The sequence below is a fragment of the Phaeoacremonium minimum genome, assembly GCF_000392275.1.
Source record: "Phaeoacremonium minimum UCRPA7 unplaced genomic scaffold PA7_03_scaffold_47, whole genome shotgun sequence".
NCBI classification, from domain to species: Eukaryota; Fungi; Ascomycota; class Sordariomycetes; order Togniniales; family Togniniaceae; genus Phaeoacremonium; species Phaeoacremonium minimum.
In genome coordinates this window covers 147,787-172,403 of record NW_006920954.1, presented here as the reverse complement: position 1 = coordinate 172,403, position 24,617 = coordinate 147,787, and the positions used below count along the sequence as shown (strand labels likewise).

General features: G+C 50.6%; 5 protein-coding genes across 5 annotated transcripts; 1 reads left to right on the top strand and 4 right to left on the bottom strand.

Annotated features, from left to right (window-relative positions):
* Positions 1 to 7,946: 7,946 nt before the first annotated feature.
* Positions 7,947 to 9,015, bottom strand: UCRPA7_971 (putative mate efflux family protein; the record flags this gene model as incomplete). Its single annotated transcript, XM_007913560.1, has 2 exons — positions 7,947 to 8,929; positions 8,991 to 9,015. 2 exons carry the CDS (start codon positions 9,013 to 9,015, stop codon positions 7,947 to 7,949), a joined length of 1,008 nt encoding a protein of 335 aa, XP_007911751.1.
* Positions 9,016 to 11,246: 2,231 nt separating this feature from the next.
* On the bottom strand, positions 11,247 to 12,865 carry UCRPA7_970 (hypothetical protein; the record flags this gene model as incomplete). The annotated part of the gene is made up of 3 exons (XM_007913559.1): positions 11,247 to 12,336; positions 12,389 to 12,732; positions 12,803 to 12,865. The coding sequence occupies 3 exons, from the start codon at positions 12,863 to 12,865 to the stop codon at positions 11,247 to 11,249; spliced, it is 1,497 nt and encodes a 498-aa protein (XP_007911750.1).
* Positions 12,866 to 16,842: 3,977 nt separating this feature from the next.
* Positions 16,843 to 17,984, bottom strand: UCRPA7_969 (putative patatin-like serine hydrolase protein; the record flags this gene model as incomplete). The annotated part of the gene is made up of 3 exons (XM_007913558.1): positions 16,843 to 16,878; positions 16,926 to 17,409; positions 17,467 to 17,984. The coding sequence occupies 3 exons, from the start codon at positions 17,982 to 17,984 to the stop codon at positions 16,843 to 16,845; spliced, it is 1,038 nt and encodes a 345-aa protein (XP_007911749.1).
* A 1,813-nt stretch (positions 17,985 to 19,797) lies between these two features.
* On the bottom strand, positions 19,798 to 21,127 carry UCRPA7_968 (putative hscarg protein; the record flags this gene model as incomplete). Its single annotated transcript, XM_007913557.1, has 6 exons — positions 19,798 to 19,899; positions 19,953 to 20,008; positions 20,071 to 20,341; positions 20,415 to 20,531; positions 20,593 to 21,024; positions 21,083 to 21,127. The coding sequence occupies 6 exons, from the start codon at positions 21,125 to 21,127 to the stop codon at positions 19,798 to 19,800; spliced, it is 1,023 nt and encodes a 340-aa protein (XP_007911748.1).
* Positions 21,128 to 23,306: 2,179 nt separating this feature from the next.
* On the top strand, positions 23,307 to 24,321 carry UCRPA7_967 (hypothetical protein; the record flags this gene model as incomplete). The annotated part of the gene is made up of 2 exons (XM_007913556.1): positions 23,307 to 23,544; positions 23,618 to 24,321. 2 exons carry the CDS (start codon positions 23,307 to 23,309, stop codon positions 24,319 to 24,321), a joined length of 942 nt encoding a protein of 313 aa, XP_007911747.1.
* Between the last annotated feature and the right edge of the window lie 296 nt (positions 24,322 to 24,617).

The window sequence follows — 24,617 nt, the reverse complement described above, 5'->3', positions numbered from 1 at the left end:
CAGAACCCAGATCTTCCACTGCCCATCTTTCGGGACCAACTTCGCGACTCCAACACATTTGGACTTTGGAGAATCTGTTGTAAAGCCTAAAGGAACATCCAAGCTAGCCATTGTCGGCGCTAGACGAACGAACTGAGCCGTCATACTCAGTGTTCGCTCTTGATTGTTCGTGAAGCTGTCTGGCTTTCTGGTAGACGACAGCGCCCTCCATGCCTCGACGATGGTTGATCTTCCTGTCAAAGTTCTCTTGTCAAAAGTTAAGGTAAGGCAATCCTTCCAGAAACAATCATCCAGGAAAAGCTCCCCAAAAGCCCTCCAATTTCCTTCTGTGACAGCATCTGAGAATCGCTTCAAGAAGGTTTTTGCTTCCTTAGCGGCATCAAGGCTATCTTCCCCCACAAAAACAGGAACAGAAGGGATAGCCGATGGCAGATCGGCAACACGAGCCCTAATTCGCTTTCCAGTATCGATAGTCATTGTATTTATAGAGTTTGTCGTCTCTTGTAATTGTCTCGGGCGGTTAAGCAGTACTTATATACTACTCTCCAAGGGACTCTCCTGGATCTGGATAAGCTAATGCTTCACCGCCGAAAGGATTTGCTATGTGAGAAATTAGTACATATGCCTCTTTTCAAGCAGGTTCCAGAGCAGCCAAATATTGTTGGTATCCACGAAGATTTTGTAACTTCTTGTCTAGACGATGCAAGATTCATTAGTCCGGCTGTGCCATATCTCGCCAATTAGCCCATCAAGGGTCCACAAATTGTTAGGATCTGATCCTTTAGTGCCAACTCTGCCCCATCATTCATCGACAATCGATCAGCGGGTCAAACTTGTAGTTCTGAAGTCCAATAGAATGTGTGCTCATCCATCCCTGCAACTAAACCGTTCGAGCCGCACCCGCCGGTCCGGCGGAGATGTCGATGTTGAATAGCGGTCTATCTCTTCCATGAGTCGATACATTCAATACCAAAACAAGCGATAGTTAATGATCGATCACTAAAGTTTTCCGTTGACCAGGAGCCTATCTAGTGATAGCCATGCATGACAGTGGCACAATTGTTACTGTGACAATCAAACTCCCAAAGGCTGGCACTGCTTTCCTTTTCGTCTATGGATAACACCATCTCCAAAATCCGTATTGTTTCCCTTCAAATATCCAGGTGAAGGTGATTTTGTTGAAAACATTCAACACTTACAACATGTAGGCGCAAACGGCTCAGCAATAATATTCGATGCTCAAATGCACGGGTCAGAACTCGAAAACAGGTTCCATCTGTCGGTAATTGATGAGAGGCTAACCTTTTGGGGATACAATTTTCGAATAACGGGGATCTATATGTTGCCCATAATATGGTGATAGATGAATCAACACGGCAGAGCTTTCGAAGACTTCGAGATACACAAGCCTCTTACTCACTTTTAAGACTATCGAGTCATTTCTGACACCTTTTACCTCTTCTCCAAGACTATCGTAGGTCCATTGGCTGCCTGCGTAGGTGATGGAGTCACCCTTCGCGCCTGCGCCCTCTGGACTGCCAAGTAAGTCAACTTTAATGCTAGCCACGCCTTTTGGCAATGTGATTGCCAGTGTTTGACTTGCCCTCGCCCCTGTCGAACTTGTTCTGTTCCAATAGTTCATGTTCAGGATTGCCAACCTTGCCGGCACACCTTCAACAAATACTGCATATGCAGCCCAGTTCTTGGTGGTTTCCTAAAGCAAGCGCTGTAAAGTAGACAAGATAAAGGCACCGCACCCTTAACAACATATTAAGTGAGGAAGAACTTAGCAATCACAATCGATTTTAGTTCCTATCCAAGTATCGTTGTAGCGACGCACCTCTGACTTATAATGTCTTGTTTCTAACGGCTCTCGGGGGTTACGATGGGATCATAATGCTTGACAATTGTGTAATCATTCAGGGAGAAATTGATAGGTTCTGCCGTCTAGAATTCCCAGCCACTTCTGCAAGTCCAAAGGACCACTGACGCTCGAGCAGTGTGGGAAAGCTGGTCTATTGCAGGCCATTATACGGAAGTAGTTGAGGAGATCGTCATCTCATTGACTAAGAGGTCTGCTCTATCCTGTCAGAGTCATCATCGACGAGCAGATGTGGAGGTTGTATGCCGGATGTCGGTGGCTATCGGGTGGAATTTGCTGCGTGCATAACAGATGAACTAGAATAGTGATATTGTAGTTTACCTAAACTATATACTTCTCACTTTGTAGTTCGTTTCTCCATGTGGGTGGAGAATATGTTATACTCAGGTCATAGAATTACCGCAGGTGCGATCCAGCTTAGAATAGACCTTCATAACCATTTGAGCTATTATTCCGAGAGCGAGAAGTCAGAAACAGAGAAGGTCAATGAATTCACTACCTAGACACACCAAGGTGAGCCAAGTTGTAAGCATATCCTTTCCTCCACTAGGGTAATAAACGTAAGTTAAGCAACTGTGTCATGGAGCTATTACTACCTTGACAGAACTTGTCGAAGCTATAGTAATAAACAGAATCTTCTATTCCCAACGAGTATGTTGACTCTCATCATCTAGTGACTTCGGAATTACACTTTACTACTTTAGCGGGGTAAGAGAAGTCCATTAACAGAATCCTCGACTTGTAGCAAGCGTTGTCTTGAAAATTCTCTTTCAAGATTCGAATCTTTGTCCTCAATTACTATGTAATAGCCTAATGCTAACATACTCAGGAACATAATCATACCATCAATAGCATTCGCGGACTCTGTAGTGTTGTACTCTGCGTTGAATATCCACGGCGACGGCTGCCTTCGATACCCTTAGCATAACAAAGATCAACAGGAACAGGCTAAATGGCGTCGCCAATGCCATCTACGGTATTTCTATTTGCTAACGTGTTGATTGGAATGCAATGATATAATTACTCACGTTGAAGTCGTCAAAGAGGCTTTATCTCCTTCGCACAGTGGTGTTACGCTTCTGGCACTGAACGTAGTTGAGCCGATGGTTTGAGCGCTCTATGCAGACTAATCCACTATTACTGTGCCTCGCCTAGCGCGCCCTTTCAGGGGCGATAAGGCGATTCCAGAACAGGAATGTGAACTGATGGGCAACGTAAGCAGACAGTTGCAGCCTGTTACACAGCAGGCTGAAAATTGATTTGGCCATCAACATTATCGTCAAAACAAATTTCTGGGAAGAAAAAGCGCTGGCCGCCTACGCGACGACGATGTCCTCCACCGAAGTAGAGCTGGTCACTCTCGAGACTATCGAGTCCAGAGCAAGGCCATCAGCCCCGATCGCCGCCCTTGGGGCCGCCTCCACTGCCGCTACAGAAGCTCCAGCGACCAGTGCTGAAGCAGAACCCACTGCACCCAGCAAGACTCGATCTGCTGTGTTGATGACTACACTTGCATGCATAACTCTTCTGAACACCTTTAATACTGGTGCGCTTACCACCGCACTTCCTGTCATTGCCACGGATCTCGACATTCCGGACAACCTGTTGCTATGGCCCGCCTCTGTCTACGCCCTCGGACTGGGATGCACACTGCTCATGCTGGGCGCCGTGGCCGATATCGTTGGCAACCGCCCTATCTTCCTCATCGGCTCGCTCTTGTACACCGTCTGGACCCTTGCTGTGGGCTTATCGAGGACCGCAAATGAGCTCATTGCCTTCCGCGTCTTACAAGGCATTTCTATGGCCTTCTGCATGCCGACGGCCGTGAGCACTATCACCACCACATTCCCCACAGGCAAGACGAGGAACATGGCCTTCGCCATTTTTGGAGGAGGTAACCCTCTTGGTTTCGCTCTGGGATTAGTCATGGGAGGCGTTTTTGTCCAGATATCTACTTGGAGGACCGCTTTTCACACAGCCGCTGGCGTCAATGCAGCCACGACCGTCGCCGCATGGTTTACCTTACCGAGGCCGACCAAACATGCTGTCGATGTAAGGCACAAGCTGCTCCACGATTTTGACTGGGTTGGCATTACATCGGCCAGCGTCTGTCTTGCTCTGTTATCTTACATTTTCGCCGAAATTGCCAACAGCGGAAGCGTGATGAGGAAACCCTACAACATCGCCCTGCTTGTTGTGGCGGTCTTGTTGATCCCATTCTTCGTCTTCTGGGTTGGTCGCCAGGAACGGCTTGGTCGACCAGCCATCCTCCCCAACAGCATCTGGCGGCAACGAGAGTTCACCGCCGTTTGCCTCACGATATTCCTTCTTTGGGCGTGGTTCAATGCGTTTGGATATTGGTGTACGCTGTACTTCCAAGTCACGCAAGGCCTAACCTCGCTTGAAGCTGCTCTTAGATTCTTGCCGCTAGTTATTGTTGGAATCTTAACAAACGTAGTGGCCGGTCTTACAATGGACAAGATCCCTGCTGGAACATTGGCGTTGGTCGGAGGTCTGGCAAGCGCCGCCGGCCCTATCCTGTTCGCCGTCTCAGACCCGTCATGGAGTTATTGGGTGGCGGGTTTCCCGGCATTGTGCCTTGTCGTGATCAGCACGGACCTGCTCTTCAATATTAGCAACTTGATCATCACGTCAAGCTTCCCAGGGAAGGACCAGGCTCTGGCCGGAGGTGTCTTCAATACAGTGTCGCAATTAGGGAACAGCATCGGGCCGGCGGTGACCGCCATGATAGCAGCCTCCGTTACCAATAAAGAGATGGGCAATTCAGGGGTCAACCAGTCTTATGCAACACTCCAGGGCTATCGAGCTGCATTTTGGACTTGCTTCGGGACTGCACTCATCAGCATCGGCATCAGTACCGTCGGCCTTCGCAAAGCGGGAAAAGTTGGCATGAAACGAGATTGAATTAGAATCCTCAGAGTATTGACAAAAGAAAATAATATGGGCTTTGAGGTCTTCAAGGTTTTGTTGACAATGTCAACAGCCAGCAGTCAAAGAAAAGCATGAAGAATTGTCTCGGCGCTGTCAAGAAAAAATGTTCATGGAAGATGGATGAGTGCCTGGTAGAGCTCATGAAGATTGAATCTAGTAGATTTTAAATAGATATAGAAGAAGCCTTAAACGCAGCTAAATGAACGTGTCAATGCATGTTGTGGACTTGGGTCTCAGGACACTTAAGTCGACTTATCAAACAGGTGTTAGAAGCCAGTATTCTACGCGGAAATTCATAGGGACTCAACTTGACTTATAAGCACTGTCTAGTACTCATACGAATGAAAAGGCTTGAGAATGGTTAAATTGAGGTTATTACTGAAATCAATCGCTATTTGATAAAAGAAATATATAGAAACTGCTTTGCCTCTCATTTTGACTTCCTCTTGTCAAGTATGCTCATGCACCTGACGATAACCCCACCCACGCGTTAGACTATGATTGGGCGGTTTTGCCATTGGCCGAGGACATAATCTTAAAATAGTAGGTAGTAGTGAGCCTCGTAGGAACCTGTTCTTGTAGTGCTCTCGTAACTCTTAGATATAGGAAGAGCTCAATGTCAGCTCCTCAGATTTTCAAGAAGCCTCTTTTTCTAGATCTGCCCATGACTCTCTGTGATATTTGTAGCAAGATCTGCTTCGATGCTCTCCGCGGCCCAAGTGTCACCCAGCTTGAGCAAGCACGCCGAGAAGGCTCCGATATGACCACCTCAGAGCAAAGCCTGATAAAGTCGACCTCGGCTCCCTTGATGGGATTGAAAAGCGCGCCATGTTTTGCGGACTATGCCGACTCTTCAATCATGTGCTAAACCGACAAGGGAGTTTGGATATACTGCGTGAAAATGGCGTCTTCCTCAGGGCTGACCCAGACTTGTCGTATTACGGATACGTCTTCGACAACGCGGGCAGACAGTTATGGCTGCTTCGGCGATTGTGTATTACAGCACATAGACCAGACACCCCTTGGCGCAGCATTGCTCTATTTGATCATGTTTTCCAACCACGCGAAATCACAGCTGAACCGAAATACTTTACAGCCGGTAGTCAGCCAAGAGACCGAATGCTCTTCGGCGGTAGAGCAAGAAGTGAAGAGCTAGATCTTCAAACAGTTCATCATTGGATTGATATTTGCGACACAATGCATGGCGAGCATTGCAAACCTCCAGAAAAGGACTCACAGCTGTAAGTGGTTGATCACACACAATTACCCGTTCAATAACTTGTGGCTCTAACGATCAATATAAAGCCTAGACAAACTCCGTTTCCTACATGCACCTTCCGATACTATTGTCGAGTTTCATAAGGTGGATCTGAAGAGTCTGAAATATGTTGCTTTAAGTTACGTATGGGGTCAGTCTAGTCCTCGAGTAGAACTCAAAACGGTTACATATAATCGGTTACTATCACCTGGATCGCTATCTAGACTGACACTCCCAAAGACCATCGCTGATGCTTTAGAGTTGAGTCAGAAACTGGGTTTTGAATACCTTTGGGTCGATGCATTATGCATAATCCAGGACAGTGAGAGAGACCAAAAACAGCAAATTAGTTATATGGCATCGATTTATCAATTTGCCTATATAACAATTGAAGCTGCTAGTGGTGCTGATTCCAGTGGAGGCTTACCTGGATTTTTGCCCCACACACGCATGTACACCCAAGAAGAAACCGTGGTCATCCCACCAGAGCGCAAGAAGCCAGGTCTGGCGCTGATGACAACTGTCAAGTCGTGCCCGACTCATTGGGACGAGTTATATAGGCGCGGGCACGAGGACATGGACACCAGTGTGTGGAATACCCGTGGTTGGACTTTACAGGAACATGTTCTATCGCGACGACGGCTGATCTTCACCAAAGAGCAAGTTCTTTTTAGTTGTAAGAGGGCCTTTTTCTGTGAAGAATCAGACTTCGAAGTTCCCGGAACCACATTTCGACACTTCAATGCAACAGCACACCGTTTGGATATTGGAGACCATGCTGTTGGAAATGCGTTCTGGGACCTGTACCGAAACCTGGTGGAACAGTATTCCCAACGCAATCTCACGTGTGGAGGCGACGTCCACGATGCGTTTAGCGCCATGCTTGAAGTCTTGGAACATAAATCTGGGGAAAAGTTCCTCTGGGGTTTACCCAAGTCTCGGCTTGCTTTGGCACTCACATGGGATACAGTTCGCGGCGTTCGAAGACGTACTGAGCTATCGAAGCTGCCAATGACGAATCTGAACCGACGCGTTCAATTTCCAAGTTGGTCTTGGATGGGCTGGGAGGGAGATGCGCATTGCTGGGTGTCGGATGAAAGGTCATTTACGTATGGGAACTGCCCCGAGTCTGTGACTTTGACTAACCCTGCCTTATACAGAGATTCTCCTACAATCACTTGCTACCTATATCAGCCTAGCGTTCCTAATTTTGTTCGAACGGACGGTACTGCTCTAGATTCGGCTGATGGGATTGCTTCCCTTGACCAAGCTGAAGAAATTGGCAGCATGACAGCATCTGATTTTGGGAAATTCTCAAAGGGCTTGGTCCCCAATTTATCTACATACCCTGACGGTTATGTCTTGATATTCTTCGCATACTCTGCGTCACTTAGCATTTCTTACCCAGGCGATAAAGGAGTAGCTTCGCCACCCGACAAAGCTTTACCAACTGTGATGAATAAGCAAGGAAAACAGATAGGCAGAGCATGCAGATGTGCCGAAGCTCATGCTTTCAGGGGTAATGCCGAATTCATCCAGATTGCACGCCGAGCAACACCCGACATTCCTGAAATTGCTCCAGAAGTAATTGCGCTGCAGATAGAATGGAAAGACGGCGTGGCATATCGAGTAAATATTGCAGAGATTGATGAAAGGGAATGGAAAGCTTCGGCGCCATCTCTAACGTTGATTCAGCTGGGATGACGAAGAGTGATGAATATATAACATCTATCCGATAACTTCATTCTCTGGTATATATGAATTGATCTATTGATCGTCCAGTATTCCTCGACTACATGTTGAGCTCGTATATCAATAGCCCCTTTTTACAAGTCACACATGAAAAGTTGTCATTCAAACTTGGTCTCCCACCTCCCCAATGTGACCTCCCTGACCCTGTCTACCGAGTGCGTCTCCCTCAAGGACCTCCTCTTCCTCTTGGCGGGCGCCAATACCGCCAGCTTCCAACCTGTCCATCGCTCTATCGACCTCTTTATCCCAATTACACATACCCACGATCACCCACTCCAGGGCGCCCACAAGGTACAGAGCAACGCACTGCCCGATCCACAAACCGGCCAGTCCCCATCCGTGGAAAGCGAGATAGATGCCTCCCGGAAGCGCACCACAGTAGTAGCTGACAATGTTGACAAGCGCGCCTACCCATTGCCGTCCCATGCCCCTGAGTGCTCCTCCACACGAGCCATTCAGACCGTCAGCGATCTGGAAGAGCGCGACATATGGCATCACCTCGGCCACGAGACGCACAACGCGCTCATCGTCATTGAATATACGCCCAAACACGTCCTTGGTGCCCATCAACACCGCCAAGATTAGTGCACCGGCAACCATGGACAGTACGGCCGCACAATGGGCAGCACGCTCGGCATCCTTCGGTCGACGGGCACCTAGTAGGTTGCCTAGACGGCTAGAAGCGGCGACACCCAAGCCAAATGGAACGGTGTTGATGATCTGGTCGGCTGTCATGATGACGGATTGTGCCGCCAAGGGGATGGTACCTAGACGACCAGCTGCCAAAGCGACGATCTCGAATGCCCACCACTCGGTGCCAACGTGTACGAGTCCCAGGAAGGCAAGCCTAGCGAACGGCCACAGATGCTGAAGAGCTCGGCGTGGTGCGAGACCTCCCCAGCACTCCTTGCCCTTGACGAAGGCTGCGTATGCGACAAGCAGCAGGAAGGAGATCCAATATGAAATGCCAGTGGCAATTGGTGCGCCATAGAGCCCAATATTGAACTTGTATATGAAGAGCCAGTTGAGTAGTGCATTTAGTGGAGATGTGATGAGAAGAACATAAGTGCCCGGACGATAGATTTCTGGAGATCGATGTTAGTTGTAGTTATGACACTAAGTGGCTCCTCACCGAGTCTGGCTTACCTTGAGCCTGTAAGTACTTCTTCATCGACTCAAACCAGACGTATCCTAGGCCACCTGGTATCAGACATCGAAGGAAGATCGAGCTCTGAATACATAAATATTCCTCCTGCCCTAGAGCGCGAAAAATGTGCTCTGAGAAGAACCAAATAACCGCTACAACAGCATAGAACAGCGACAACACGAACAGCCCTCGCTGCAAGAGGATGCCGAGATCATGTTTATTTGTCGACCCCGTAAAGCTACTACTTGCTAGTGTATCAAGTGCGGTAGTGCCACCGAGGGCGATAAGCCATGCCGTTGACATGGCGAACATATAAGAGAAGGCTGCTGTCGCAAGCGACTCGGGAGACAGGCGCCCAACGATCAAGACAGAAATTGTTTGAAGAGAGTTTTGTAACGTATATGCCAGAATCACAGGGATCGACGACCGCGTGAGCAGTCCAATCTCAGAGAACCATTGCCGCCATCTCGGGGCCTTAGTCTCATGAGATTCGGCGGTGTCAGCATCGGCGGGCAATGCATGTACAGAGGGCGGCTTAGGGAGCAACGCCGTCGTCTCACTCGGCGGACTCTCGGTAGGAGTCAACGTCTCCGAAGAAGTGCTTCCTGCCATGATGTGAAGCAACGAGGTAGAGCACTACGTGCTTGCGAGCGTGCTTCGAGCCGGTATGGGCGCGATAAGACCAGAAGAGAATCGGCTCTTTCGCAGTCTTGGATTGTCTCACAAGCACGGCGTCACCTGCCACAGGACATGGTGGAATATGGTGTGAAACTGAGGTAAGAAACGCCAATTGATCTAGGAGGCTACGAAAGAAAGAACTAAGACATCGATTGACAATACAGAAAGAGATAAAACGCTCACTAGTACTCGCAGTCGCCTATCGACCGGGTGCCCTCTACTTAGGAGTCGCAACGACCGACGGCGCCGGTGACGGTGATAAGTCGAGCCCCACGCCGCGGGGACGGTGACGCGATGACATTGGATCACGGATCCGAACAGATAAGAGTGCATGCGAGCATCTGTGGACGCAAGAAAGGAGCCAGTCAAACGACGGTCCAGAACAGACCGTCAAAGACGATTCCATAGGTCTGACTGGCCCAGTTATCCCACTTAGTGGCGTCGCGGGAACCTGGCCTGGGACTTGAACGGCCATCGGCCAAAGAGAGACTGAACAGATTCAACCTCGACGAAATCGCATTTGTCAAAGCCGTTGTGTCAACTATGGAGAAGCCCGGAACTATTCAAGGCTAGCCCGCACGGTGCGTTGGCACGCAGGCTCATCAGATCGTTGATAAAGACTGGTAGCGCATTGGACAGCGGCGGACAGGAGGAGTTGCGATAGATGCGGCATTCTGTTCCAATTGACGAATGCCATTGGCTCAACTGCCCCTCGATCCCTGAGCAGTCAGTCAGATCTACTGGCGTCATCCGCGTTTCCTGCGAATTGGGAGAGATGTCTCGCTGATGTGATGAAGTGCCGTTGGTAAACGACGCTTATCTGACACCAATTGAATAGCGTAATAGCAAAGATGCCGAGCTGGAGTCGCCGCACAACAAACAAGAAGAGCATCTCTCCGCAACGGGGTTGACCGATTTTACGTAAAGCTAGAACATGCTACCAGATTGTGAAGAGATCTTTGACAACACCATCTGCATTACAGGCATAGTATGTAGCTCTTTCTGAACAAAAACGGTGTTACGTTTTGGTGCTTGCCAACCCACCTGAGCAGTGTCCAGGATTCAACACTCCCAGGTGAAAACACTTTGATGCTCGAGATTCGAACCCGGCGTGTAATTTTCAGTCCACTGATGCATTTTGTGCGCAATTGCAGTTATCTCACCCCGCCAGTTTGAACTGTCTTACAACTACTTCACCATGTTGAAGAACCCCACTCCTTATCAACAGCGGGGCTTGTGACAGTGATGTTATCTTGTCTCAATCCCGACAATGACATCACATGCAATTGGCTCTGAAATGTTCAGTAGTACTTCACAATTATCAAAAAGAGACTCGAAAACAGTCTACCAATACTAGTTTTGTTTTCTTATAATATATGTCAAGTATTTGAAAAGCTGTAGGGACGGTGACCTGCCTGCCGCTCCTTTCTGCCAGGCTCTACCCCCTATCCCGAACTAGAGGTTTTCCCTCGACCTCCTTTTGTTCTAACTCCGCCTAACACCAGCGCTCGAAGCCAATACACAATTCGAAACCATTGAATAATTGACCCTGACTCTTTTTGAGACCCAGTGAGAGTCTACTGCCATTTAGGCAATACTGACCGGGCTGAACCTCCTCCCATTATCGCCTCACTCGGCTCGAGAAATGCACCAGTTTCCGACGCCTTCCCCTTTCCATCGCCACCTGAAGGTAGAGATGTCGCGGTCTCCGCCATATTCATAATTATATCCGCAGCCATAGCCTCATCATCCTCGCCACCTCGCTCAGCCCGTGCATGCTCCTCCTCGCCATCCCTTAGCCATTGATGGAGCTTCAGCCCCGCCTTCATCGCCGCATCTGCAATCTCCCAGTTTTCGATGCTCATCTGGTTCAACGAGATGGTAAGCATGCTCTTGACGAAGCGGTCGTGAGGGGTTTCGCGCGCCGTGGGCGTGATGCCGAGCACGATCCAGCAGAAGACGCCCAGCACGCCCTTCCAGGTCGCCAGCGGCACGCGCCACATGGTCGTCCACAGCTGCAGGAACTCGTTCTGCGTCACCACCGCGCGGAATGACTGGCGCAGCATGATCACTCGGCTGTATATCAGCGCTGCCTGCCGGACGGCTTGGTAGAGGACGTCTTCTGGCTCCAGCGGCCCTGGGAGCACTGGTTGTGGCCGAGAGTGAGGGTAGGAATGCTCCGACGAGCTATCTGGCTGGCTTCCGTCTTGCAGGAGCGGGCTATTTCGTCTCGATATCCTAGGAGATGCCGCTGAGGCAGGTGAGTTTTGACGCGAGTAGACGGCATCACCAGCACTCTCGGGGCTCAGAAGATCTGAAACCGCAGCCGGATGCTTCCGCGCCTCGGGAGACTGAACTGGTAGTCTTGATATGCGCTCGTGAATCCAGGCTGCAGTTGTATGGACCTTGTGCAGGTCAATCTTAGAAGGCTTCGACGGCAAAGAGAGAACGGCGCCGATAAGAAATCGCATATCATCGAGGATTCGAGCAGTCGCCGCGTGAAGGTTCATCGAGTTTGTACATGTAGAGAAAGGTACGAGAGGGGAGACTAGCGGAGTATTGAAACAAATTCGTAGTGGACCTTGGTTCATGTCGTGAAATTTAAACTCTGGGCCGTTCTGCAGAAAAGGGGGGATCTCGAAAGATAAAGCGATAGCGATGTCAGTGCTATTCTAGCATTAGCCAAGAACTCACTTCATTGATACCAAAGTAGACTTACGTGATGACAAGCTTAGCAATGATCCCATCCATTCCAAGATTCCGGAAACCGCCTCGAAGTCGGATCATCTCACGGAGACCTCGTAAATGCGCCCGCAAGTCGCTTGCTTCACCCCAATACCATTCATCCAGGATGAGCTGGGTGACAGCAGAGATAGCTACATCTGTCGTCGATGATTTCGACCGAAGGTGTTCGTTCAGCATCCGGATAGCTAGCCCTTTGTGAGACATGGTGGCCATGTTGTCAAGGTAGCCGGTCTCGGTGAGAAAGCAGGCGGAGGTGAATATGGCTACTTGGGCGAGGAGCGGGGTCTGAATGCAGAATGGGACATAGTACTTGATGTACTGATTGCTTGGATCAGGTTTTCCATCGAGAGATGCTTTGAATTGTGAGAGAAGTTTAACGACTACATACTGTCAGCTGAAGAACATAACGTTGGAGGCGAGAGTGAACTACATATTCGGAGCAACTCTGCATTTTGTCTTGTCGCAGGAATTGGCAAATGAGCAAGATCTTCAAGAGGATTTGAAGGCAGATGTTGGCCAGCAAGCCGAGGCTGGGTCGAGCCCAGACGCAGCCAGGATACGATCTCCTCGGTATTTTGAGGGTGCCACTGATCGCTCAGGTATTGGGCAGGGAGAGCCGCCCGAGCCCGCAGGAGTTTGACAGCATCATGGATGGTATCCGAATGGAGAGTGCAGTTCTCGTCGCACACTGGCAGGCCGGCAGGAGCTAAGCTTCCGGGTGCGGATGTCCAGTGGTTCTCCCATGGGCTCGCTGTGTAAGTCGAGCCGGGAAACGGCGTTTCTTCGTCAACCCCTGACCATCGGACCGAATTCGTCCCGCCTCCCGAGCTCCATGGTGATCGTAGTGGTGAGGGTGTTCGTGCTGGCAACAGGGGTTCGGAAACGCCTTCGATGATGCGGAAGGGGGTGTCTTCGGTGAACGGAGGCGGGAGGACTGAGACCTCGAAGTTGGGTTGACCACTAGGTAGAGACGAAGCTCTTCAGCATTGGAAGTCAGGAATCTTCTTCTTACGACACAAGTAGTTTTCATCCTGTGCACTTACCTGTTCACCAACCTGTACTCGCACGGAGGTTGGGGGAAGCGTCTTGCACAGTTACTGCACGGATGTCCTTGGTTGCACTTTGCTTTGACGTCAGTGGCCAGTACACGGTCAATTTTGAAATCATGTTCGTGTTTCGAGATTCTCTACGAGACTTCACACAGACGAATGGGTGAAGAGAAGGATCATCATACCTTCTGTTTCCTCCTCCGGCACTCCCCACAGGAGGTCGGTATCCTCTCTGCACGTATTGGGCGTCCCACACGGATCTGCATGGCATCGGACATAATCCTAATTGAGATGTGTGTCTTCCGACCCCTCGTGCTGCGGTAGCAAGCAGTCCGGTCCCGCATATATAAGGGCTGTCGTAGGGCTGACTTACACCGTGGTGCGGTCTAGTCGTGGTCCCCTTGCTTGTTAGTGACCCTCTCCTGTATAAGGGCGCCCGGACCAGGCGAAAGGGGCTTCGGGATTGGACCTGCAAGTCGTCGGGAAACGTACGAGTTGGGTTTAGCGCACCTCCAGCCCAAGTTGCTAGAGCAAGAGGCTAATGCCTGTACACAGAAGGCAAGCAATGAGAAACAAGCATGTAATGTATGATCTGATAGCCCGGAACAAGATTCCTGTTGCAGGGAACCCGATATTAAAAAAGGCGGCCTAGAAGCTTGATCTTGGGGAGGGGGTCCAAATCGATGTGACATCAGTAATTGTCCAGTATCTGTGCGAAGTGATATTGTTTGATAGACATGATAAATCTGACAGATTAGGAAAATCGAATTGGAACCGTTCCATCAGCTTTTGATATAGAGAATTGACAGCCTCGATTTGAGGTGTCGTCCCTCGTTTATATTTAGCAAGGGGCAGGGCCGGCGAGCTGAGAACCTCCCGTCGGCACTGGGAAGCAACTCACCGCTGCCGATTCGCTGTCGACAACAATCCCCAGAACTTGGACAAGAAGCCCGACGAGAGGCTGTGTTTCGTAGCCTGTTTCCCCAGCGCGTCACAGGGTAGTGACTGGTAGCGAGGTGTTGCTCATGTATGAGACAACAAGAACCTGCGACTAATCAACTTTGTGGTAGCAAATCTTCGTCTAAATCATTGCCGACGACACTAGCATGTCGGTGAGGCCTAGTCCAAACGCCGCCGGTGCCTGCAATTGTGATGCCGTCATAAGGAGAGCTCGTAGGAGAGCTCATGGGACCCAGTAGAATGGTAAAGCAACCGCTAGCCTGCATGCGTCTCTCATAGGCACCTGTGGCATCACCGAGACGCTCATTTGCGGCAGACGGACGGATTCGAACGATATTCCCCATTACGGGATGGTGGCACCGCACGGCAATGGCACCATCATGGACAGAACGACAGCTCTCAATCCCCTGGTGCGACTCATGGCGATGTAGGGCTGGGTGGCTTGGTCATAGCTTCGGACTTTGATGCCCACCCACCACAAAGCTTGGCGCACCTCCACGAAGCTCAGAGGCAGCTCTACGAATGGTGGCGTCAGGTCGCTTGTTTAAGTACGGCTTGGTGCATCAGGAGGCAGAACACATGTCAAGGGCCAAGGCGACGCCGGGAAGTGCCGTCTGCTGCCTGACAAAAAGACCTTCATCTGAAGTGCGAGACTGACAGAAGAATGTTTCAGTTTAGACGAGTGCTCCCTCAATGGAGCCAGTTGCGATACACTGGAAGCGAAAGTCTGCGATAATCCGTATAGAGATAACATTGCGATGATATCAGCAACGGTCGTATGCAGCCATGTTGGGGACGCAGGCTCGGGATTTCCTGATTCTGTCTTGCCGTAGGGCCGTAGGGACGTTAAACGGCCGCTTTCTCGGCCCATCTGTCAAATGGATAAGCTGGCCTGGAAAGGATCCGGAGATGCGTCGTGCAGCACGCAGAGGACCCTGGAAAACGAGTCGTCGGGCCAATGAATCGGAAGAGAAAGTCCCCGAGATACAAGGCATCGAGGCTGAACGTGCTTGTTCATCGTTGCATCAGGTGAGGGGAAGCTTCACTCCAGTGTTGAAGACCAAAGATGACTGCAGGTCCATGCAACGACTCCCTCTTCCAGCTCTTCCAAGCCTGCCCAACACTGCCCGTCCGCCCGGGACAATAATTCAACCGGATACAGTGAGTGGAATGTTACAGGTTGCAACCTCTGTACAACGAAAATCCAAGTGAAAGTAAAAGTGAGCTGATGGTGTTAAGCATAAGTTAGACGAAAAGCTTACAAGGGATCGACAGGTTAATTACCACAATTGGAGTCGCTGCTAAGCTGATCTGCAGTGGACCCAAACGGTCGGGTTTCAACATATCTTCCCGTGGGATTATGCAGCGTAATTACCACTTTGAAGGAGCATTGCAAGGACTGAACAAGCTATAGAAGTTCGTGTATTTGATTTCGAAATGCAAAAGGTATCTAAGCTAGAGTCGGTCGTGAAAAACCTGACTTTCATCAATCAGTCGTAAAGCATGAGCCATGTATGCTAAAATTGGTATCCTGCTGAAACCCCGAGCAACATCGCAACGGCCCCCAAAACGCCATAACACTCATAATCGTCTATGACTGGCTAGTGACGACCAGGACGACATTCACATAAACGTTACGTTCCCTTTTCCAGTCCCTCTTCTCTTTTGAAAAGTTGCGTCATCCAATGATTAATCTTATCGCCCTCTATACTCTGGCTTCCTAGCCATGTTCACCACCGGCGGGGGTGCCTCGTCATCTAGAGGGTAGGGCAGTGCACCGCCTCCAGCTCGTCGGCCGTTTGCCGATTGGTTTTCTGGTAGAGGTGTCTTCGGGGGTAGTGGTGGAGGCTCAACTCGGTGCGGCTGTTGGTTGTTGTTCATTTTGTTAACTTGGTCTCCCTGCCGCCTTGGTTGCTCATCCGGGGACATGATTGCTATTTTGTCTGACCCAGCCGCGTTGCGCCACTGCGCGGGTGTAGGAGCGGTGACCATGAGGCGATCTGAGTCGTCAATGTAGGAGCCAGCAGCAGGCGCCGACATTCTATTGGCGTTATTTGGCTGAGATTGGCGCCCAGGTGTCCGTGGCGGAGATGCAGCTCCCGACGTCCGCGGAGGAGGCAGTGGTGGCTGACTGGTTGGAGCCGGAGGTCGTATCCGCTCACCTGAGCTTCTCGGTGACGGTGTGTTGCCAGTTGGCACCGGAAGAGTATCAGGACCAGACTCATAAGAATGTCGACTTGGCGGTGTGCTGTGCACTGGCCATGAGGTTGGCATATCACCAGGTAGCTCGACAGCCAGTGGGCTTGAGACATCTGGCAGGGTGTGTACTAATTCCGGAACATCTGCGAGCTTGTCATATCGTTGCTTGGCGCGATAGATTTTGGCCATCTTCGCAGATGCATCCTGGACCATGTTTTGTTCAGATCCTCGCGATAGGTACATCCTCGTCGATGTGCTAATATCCGCAAGTCGGTTCCACTCATTCATTCCAAACTCGCCTACACCGACTTCGACGTTGAACCTGTAATAGTTCTCGATATTGACACCACGCTTGACCAGGTGTTCTTTCTTCATGTACTCATGAGTTCGCTCACATCCTTCAATCTTGGAGATGAGCCTCCTCTTCGCCTCAGCAAACTCGCCCAGGAAGCCCTCGTACCACATAGCTGAGTTTTGATCGCTTCCTTTCGGTCGCTTTCCCGTTCCAACACTAAGGAAGACGCCCACTTCACGTCCAGGCCATTCGTTCACGACAGCCTCGTCCAACGCTTCAGGAGAAGGGTTGAACCGCCCGTCTCCATCGTCATGAAAGACGGATTGCCCAACGGTAACCGATTTGAATGCAAGTCCGATAGAACATGTTGCTCTGCCAGCCTGCCAGATTTTGCAGTCATATTCCGGCGCCGGCTCTCTCCTTGAATCATAGGACCTTAACATAACGGCAGGGGCGTTCTTTGGCGCGCCTTTGTAAACAGCAGTTACAACACTATCTCGATGTCAGTACATGCTTTGAAATGACAGCTGTAAAGCTCAGAACACTAACGTTTTAGTTCTTTTCTCCCGCGAGTCGTAAAGTCGTGCATTCGGGTCTCCTCCTCTCCCGCTAAAGGCCGGCCTAGCCATCTGCGCTGTTGGGCTTCTCGCGCTGAAGCTCACCACACTCGCGTTGCTCGAATGTCTTCTCGGAGTTTGTGCAGCGCTTGAACGGGACACGGTGCTCAGAGGGCTGAAGACTTCGGGTGCTGAGCCATCGTTGCCCTCGTCCTCGTCCCTGGTGTGTTCCCTGACAGCCTCTCGGATAGCCTCCTCCAGCTTGGATGCCTTGAACAGGGTGGATCTTGTCGGAATGCCCAGTATGGTCTTATCGGTCTCGAACACCATGCGAGTCATCCGTACGTAGAGCTCCTTGCAAGTCTCCAAATCCAGCCGTAAGCGGCCCAGCATCAGCGCGATCAGGCCGCCGGTGCCAGTTCCCACGATCAGGTCGAAATGGTCTGCGGGTTTGGGTATTTCGTTTCGTCGCGGGGCTCTTCCGTTGATCTCCACGAACGTGCGATGCATGATTTCCTGTATGATGATGAACATGCTGTAGCCTCGTACGCCTCCGCCATCTGTCTTCATGTCAGCGCCTAATTCATGCCTGGGAGTAACCCGTCACCGTCCACCTCGGGAACATACCTAGTGACAAGATACGAAGAGGCGGCCCCTTCGTCGTGTCTCTTCGTTTTATTGAATTTGAATCCATGATGTCTAGATCCAAGATCTGAAGTGTCCTTGCAGTAGCGCAAGGAGGAGAGTGTCCTGGTGAAGACAGAAGAAAGGTGTGGTTGTGCAACAAGCTTGCCGCGGGGTTGTTTTTGTCAAGAAGAGGAAGGAGGCTTGTACTTCAACTTTGGTGTAGACTACTGGTAGGTGCTGCGTCACTGTTTGTTTCCACTGACAGGGCCGGGCCTTGGGCGGGAGCTTGGGCCAAGGAACGACGGGTAGAAAACGTCAGCGATAATCACCGCCACAGCAGGGATTCCCCGACGCGCCGTCCAAGGTGGCTGATCGAAGATCGGAAAGCGAATGCAAGCTGAAAGAAGAGGCGAAGACACACTGTAAAGCCAGCAAGCACACAAAAACGTAGGGGCTGTCTGGATTGTTTTGTAGAATGGAAGGAGAAGAGTGGGAAGATGAATGTGTGTCTCGCTCTCGGCTTAGTCGGATTGGTGCCTCCAGCCTTTTCTCTCTTCCTCTTTCTCGCCAACGTGGATCTTAGTCACTCACTGTGGGTGCATTATTACCACCGATAGAACCCCCGTCCTGCCCTTAGTCTATGCCCTAGAGTACCGCATCCCAGAGGGCATTGGGGGCAGTGCAATTTCTGTGCTCCAACCACGCGACAACAATAGCAAAGAGACTCACTCTTGCCCAAAGGCTTGTTTGTGTGCATTTTTCAAGTTCAAGTTTTACAGGGCATGCTCAAGTGTCGAACAACCGAGTTCCAGGAGTTTGACTTGCTAAAAAGCCGGCCAAACTGAGACTAAGAGAGAGCATATTGAGGATTTCTCACGGTGTTCACAGGTGTTCACAGTGTTCACGGTCACTCCAGGCTTCCATTATTCTCGTGGAAGGCTTACCCAGCCTCGAAAGGCTATAAGCATGTCAGATGAAACATTCAAAGACAGCATTAACGTTACCTACTAGTGAGCCGTCCTGGCTAGGGCTGCATGAATTGTGTGCATCCAGGACAGTATCAATCAACTACTGCAGTTCGGGGACCTCGTTTGCCTGCATCGTCAGGTACCCGCAAGGCCCCATCGTCGAAGAAGCGGTTCCCCCTTCAGCTCCCTCCTTGCAGACGCTGGTCATCTGGCTAAACATCGCTAGAGACGTGGAGGTCGTGTTTGGCACACTGATTGGGTACCAGGCCACCCTTTACGGTGCGCGAGGGCGATCAGGCCCCCGTTGGAGATGTGGCTGAGCCGGCAATAGCGACGCAACTCCCACACCTCGATTGGCTTGTAGGCTTGCCACCGAGTCTCGTCCAAGCAGATCCGTCCTCCACTCACGACGACCCGAAGCGAACTGTTCGTGTCATCGGCTTGGCGTATGATGGGTCAGTCAACAATACGGTCCGCCGGTTTCCGTCTTTGCCGTGCTGCTCCTGGCGCATCTTCCCCAGATCGAGAATCCCTTCAACGCGCCACTTCCAGAAGCTCTCTAGAAGCATTCCTGCTTAGGTTCACTGTGAACAGGTGATAGGAGAGATCGCCACGGGAATCAAACTAATAATCGTTTCTAGCTGGTGAGGCCTCAATCGTCTCAATCTAAAAATGGAGTCACTTCCATTGAGCCATTGCGCCGTCCTGCGTTTTCATCTGTTGCCCTCTCACTTGGACTCTTGGCTTTGCTTGATCACCGCCGCCACCTGAGCCCAGTCCTCTTTTCCCAAGGCCTCCTCAATAGTACTCAATTTGATGCTCGGATCAACCTATCATGTTTGTCAATACCTTGCTCTAGGAAAGCAATGATACATTTGCATACCTCTTGCGGAGTAAGCAGTTTGCTACCAGTTTCTGTACCAAAGTCCACCCAAAATGCTCCAAAAATCCAAATTAGATAAACATCCCGGAAATGCACCTCCACACATATTGGCACGTACCAACGGTGCCGAATATCTTGCCAACGCCGGGGATCGACGCGGCCATCTGCTCCACTGTCATCGGGATGACTGTGCCCGGGACGCCCGTGATGCCCGACACGATGCCAGCAACCTCCGCGAACGACTTGCGCCCGTTGTAACCCAGCATGTTCTTGCCCGCAGGCGCCTTCACCAGCGCCTCGACGAACTTTCCAATCTCGCTGACATCAGCAAAGTACTGCGGCGCATCTGCGGAGACCGGCGCGGCGTTGATAAGCTTGCCTTCGGCGTCCTGCATTCGCGTGGGTGTCAGCCCGCTTAATGCAGCAGAGCTTTCAGCTTGTAGTTGGGGCTTTGCAACTAACAAATTGAGCGCCGCCCATCATGAGTATGGCAATCGGCATATTAGTGTAAATCGCAACGGTGAGAAAACTCGCCTTGACAGCGAGTTGAGGCAAGTCGGACACGATGTAGTCTTGGATCTAGAATGCCAGGGTTTCAGCGATATTCCACTTACTGAGAACAAGCTGCGAGCAGGCTTACCTCTGCTTTCGAGTCGTAGTTAAATGCGTAGGTGTATTTTCCACCGCTAATCTTCGAGACCGGAGGCAATGTAGACCAGATATATCGTTCAAGAACACTGTCCTCCGCCAGCAGCTCCCCGGCGGCATCTGCCATGTTCTTACCCCGGCGCACCTCAATGGCCGCAGCGAACTCCCCGGCAGCTCGGTCTCCTTTTGCTGACAACTCCGCGACATTGGCGAGGAACGGCTCAAAGAAGTCAGTTACCGTGAAGATTGCATGCGCGCCACGGAACGCTGTTTTCAAGCTGGCCTTGTCATCGAGGTCGGCTTGAACAAGCTCTATGCCCGGGAGACGTGCGGCAAGGGCGGACGACTTGTCGGACTTGGGGTTCCGTGTCAAACCTCGAACTTTCCAGCCTAGAGAATGGAAATGGTTTGCTACAGCGCCGCCCTACAAAATGTTAGACAAAGCCCGGGGAGATTCCAATACTATAGGCTTTGAAACAGACCTGCTGTCCCGTAGCACCAACAACAGCAATTGTTTTAGAGGTCATTTTCAGATGTCGCCAGGGCACACTCTCAATAGATGATATCTTGCCAAACCCCGCCTGTTGAGTGCCAGAGTAATTACAGCGGTTCGACAATGTTTTGATCGTTGACTTATATCCCGATCTTCAATATAGGTTTACGAAGCTTCGGACGATTTCGGCCGACCTGTGGCATGAACATCTCTGACTTTCTCAGATCTATAAAACCTATCGGCATGATTTCACAGCTTAATGATTCAGCAATGAATCGTGATCAGCGTTGAATACGGTTCTATCAAGCGTCATTATTTTAGTTGGATTTGAATCACCACACTGTCAACATGTAGGCGGTGCTCTACTCTTAAGGTATACTAATAATTACACCTGCGAACAACCCCAAGGTAGAACTGTGACTTGAAAACGGCCAGTGGTCACCGACCACCGGGAGAAATCTTGAAAGCCATTCAATTCGGGTTTGGTAGACAGTCGGGGGCCGTCGATCTATCTTCATCAGCAAGGACCGTCTTGAAAAGCCCGGGACGGACTGGCTTCGGTCGGGCCAATTCTCATGCCGGAACCCGGGTGGCTCCACTCGGGAGGTCAATCGTCCCGGCCGTGGACGCCTCATCCTCACTCGGCTGCACATATTCAGCCGCCGGTAGGGCTTCAGAAAAGCTCGATGAAATCCATTGGACTCAGTTATAACGAAACCGAATACCGAGACTGCATGTCTTGTCGTGGTGGTTTTCGGTTGTTGAAAACATTGTTCTTCTGGAGATAGCCAATGAGGGGAATGCATTTCACAAGGGATTGCCTATTAGGGAAATGTCGGTGTTCAACGGACGAAACATACCGAGCATCGGCAGCATGACTCGAAATCGTACGGTGCCATGTGCCGGTATTGATAAAATTGCTGAGGTGACAGAGACCACTGTTTATTTGAGATCCTCTTTCGGCCCGCTACTTTTCGCACGAAGTGAGTGCTCAGGGCTCATCAGACATGTACCAGTCACCGAGCTTGTCAAACAGAGAAGATCAAACAAACAGAAATATGCATCGGCGACTTCAATCTTCTCGTAACTAGAGCGATCTGAGGCTTCTTCAGTAGCGTAGTCTCATTAGTGCCTTTGACTCAAGATTTCAGAGCTCAGCAGTTTCGAGGCTTGTGTGCCTACGCTGGTTCCAAGGCGATAGTTGCATCGCATTTGGTTGCCACGTGAAAAGAGTTCTGCGCCTGGTCTTCGCCACACATAAAGTGCCATTTTCGTCCCTTAGTGTTAGGCGGTTATGTGTGATTTCGTGATAGGCTCGAGACCTAAGGTACGCTACTATGATAAATTAGAAGCTTTTGTCAATCTGCAGGTGTACCTATGGTAACGCTTTAGGGAGGGTGTGTCGCCATTCACTTTGGACTCTTGTTTCAACCTCAAATGAGCCCTAGAGTGCGTTGCTTAATTTCGAGAGAATATAGTACTATAAGATGGCACGGTCGCGGAAGACCAAAAGGTCGCTGCATTTCACTGCATTTTTAGTGGCAGCCGAGTGTTCTTCCGTGCCTCAGTACATGAGCATTGGTGGGCAATGTAAGCTGCAGACCACGTCGATGGATTTTTCATTATAAAGCTCCAAGTTCTCTCGATACTTCTATTCCCAGCTTTCCAAAATGCCATCAATACCTCTATTACCTGAATGTACTTATCATCGAATTTGTTTCTTGTGATAGGTATTGGACACTGTTGGAGAGTGATAATTACCACATATCTGTCTGCTGTGCCCTAGTATTACAAGCTTGAACCACTGTTTAGCCCTTAAAACAGAGCTCTCGTAACTACGTAACCGCCACACCGTACTAGTAGACTTCATTACCATCTCGTTATCTGACGACAGCAATTTAGACTTGAACAAGTTCTCGGACAAGTTGAAGAGTAATGTCTATTTAGGGGCATTCTAGCGCGTAGTGACTAGCGCTTAGACCCCTGTGCTACCGCCTGAAAGTGGGCAACTCTAACTCTTCCCTGTGCAACTTGCGGGGAGGCTTGCCGCACACCTTCAAGGAGCTTCAATCCAGCCACGCGATACGCATACCCTTGTATCCAACACGCTCAATCTCCGCCCGACCCAACGATACAGCCATTCCGATCCTGGCGACGTATTGCAACATTCGTAGGAGTCTCCTGTGACGACGATCATTGACCCCGAGCGCGCCATGAACGGGATGAACGGCGGGCAGATGCCCGCGATGGTCGGCTTCCCAACGCCAGCCGGCCACCAGGCGGAGCTCACCTACATCTATGGGATGGTCGAGGAGCTGAGCAGGCAGCTTGCAGAGAACAAGCGCGTGCTCGAGGACGTGGTAGCGGGCGTCGGTCGCGTACGGAGTCGCGCGAGAGCGCAGTCGCTGGGGAACGAGGAGCTAATAGCGTCGGCAAGCGACGACATCAACTGTGAGTCTCACCACGATCATCAGAACCATTTCATGGGGAGTACGCAGTAGCTAATGCATGATTGTTCCTACAGCACAAGAAGGGAACATGGACACCCTCATATCCCTCCTTTCCGAAGCCCTCGAGAAAGCGAAATACAGTCGCGACGCAAACGCCGCCCTCCTCACACAGTACGCCTCAGTGATCGCGACGATGCTGAAGCAGTTCCACGAATACAAATCAAAACACGTGACGGACGTCAACACCTGGCATCGTAGCTACCGAGCGCAGCTGGCGGAGGCGCGGGCGGAGAACAGCAGACTGCGCGAGCAGATCTGGGAGATGCAGCAACACGCGGGCAAGGCGAACGAGAACCTACGGCGCTTTCGTACAAAGTATGATGAGGACGAGGCGCGGTGGGAGAAGCGGGTGGATATGAAGTCGATACGCCAGGAACTGCGGTTCTGGAAGAGGCTAGCCATGCCGGAGATGGCGGACGATGACCCGTACTGGAGCGATGACGATGATCTAATAGATCCAGCAGAGAAGGATAGGTTGCGTGATCTACGGGACATGGAAAAGAAAGCAGCTCAGGATCAACTTGCAGGTGCTGGGGTTGCTCTAGGTGATCAGCAGCCTGGTGGTGAGGAGCAGGATGCTTCACAACTGCAACAAGCGCAGACTGCAAATCTGCTGGGAGGTACGCCAATGCAGCGGGACGACGGTAGCGGGATGACGCTTTCTCAAGCGGGGGAAAAGTTTCGTACCGATGCACCACCACGGCCACTATCAGACTGAGGTACGGATTCGTCGGGAGAGTGAGCCGCGGGAAATGTATTGTGGCTGGTGGTATTGATATTCCCAATCATAGATGAGTTACGACAGACACCTTATTCATAGATATAAATGTATTAGTACTTGAGAATGAAACCGAAGTAATAGAGCCACCCTTCCGCTTTCGCCGTGAACAATCTGAATGTAAACAACTCCCAGAAAACGCCATACACAGGAAACCTCAATCTCCAATACAAAGTATTAGTCGAAAGGGCAAAGTTACCACTTATGAAACCCCGAAGCCATTATGATTACCTTTA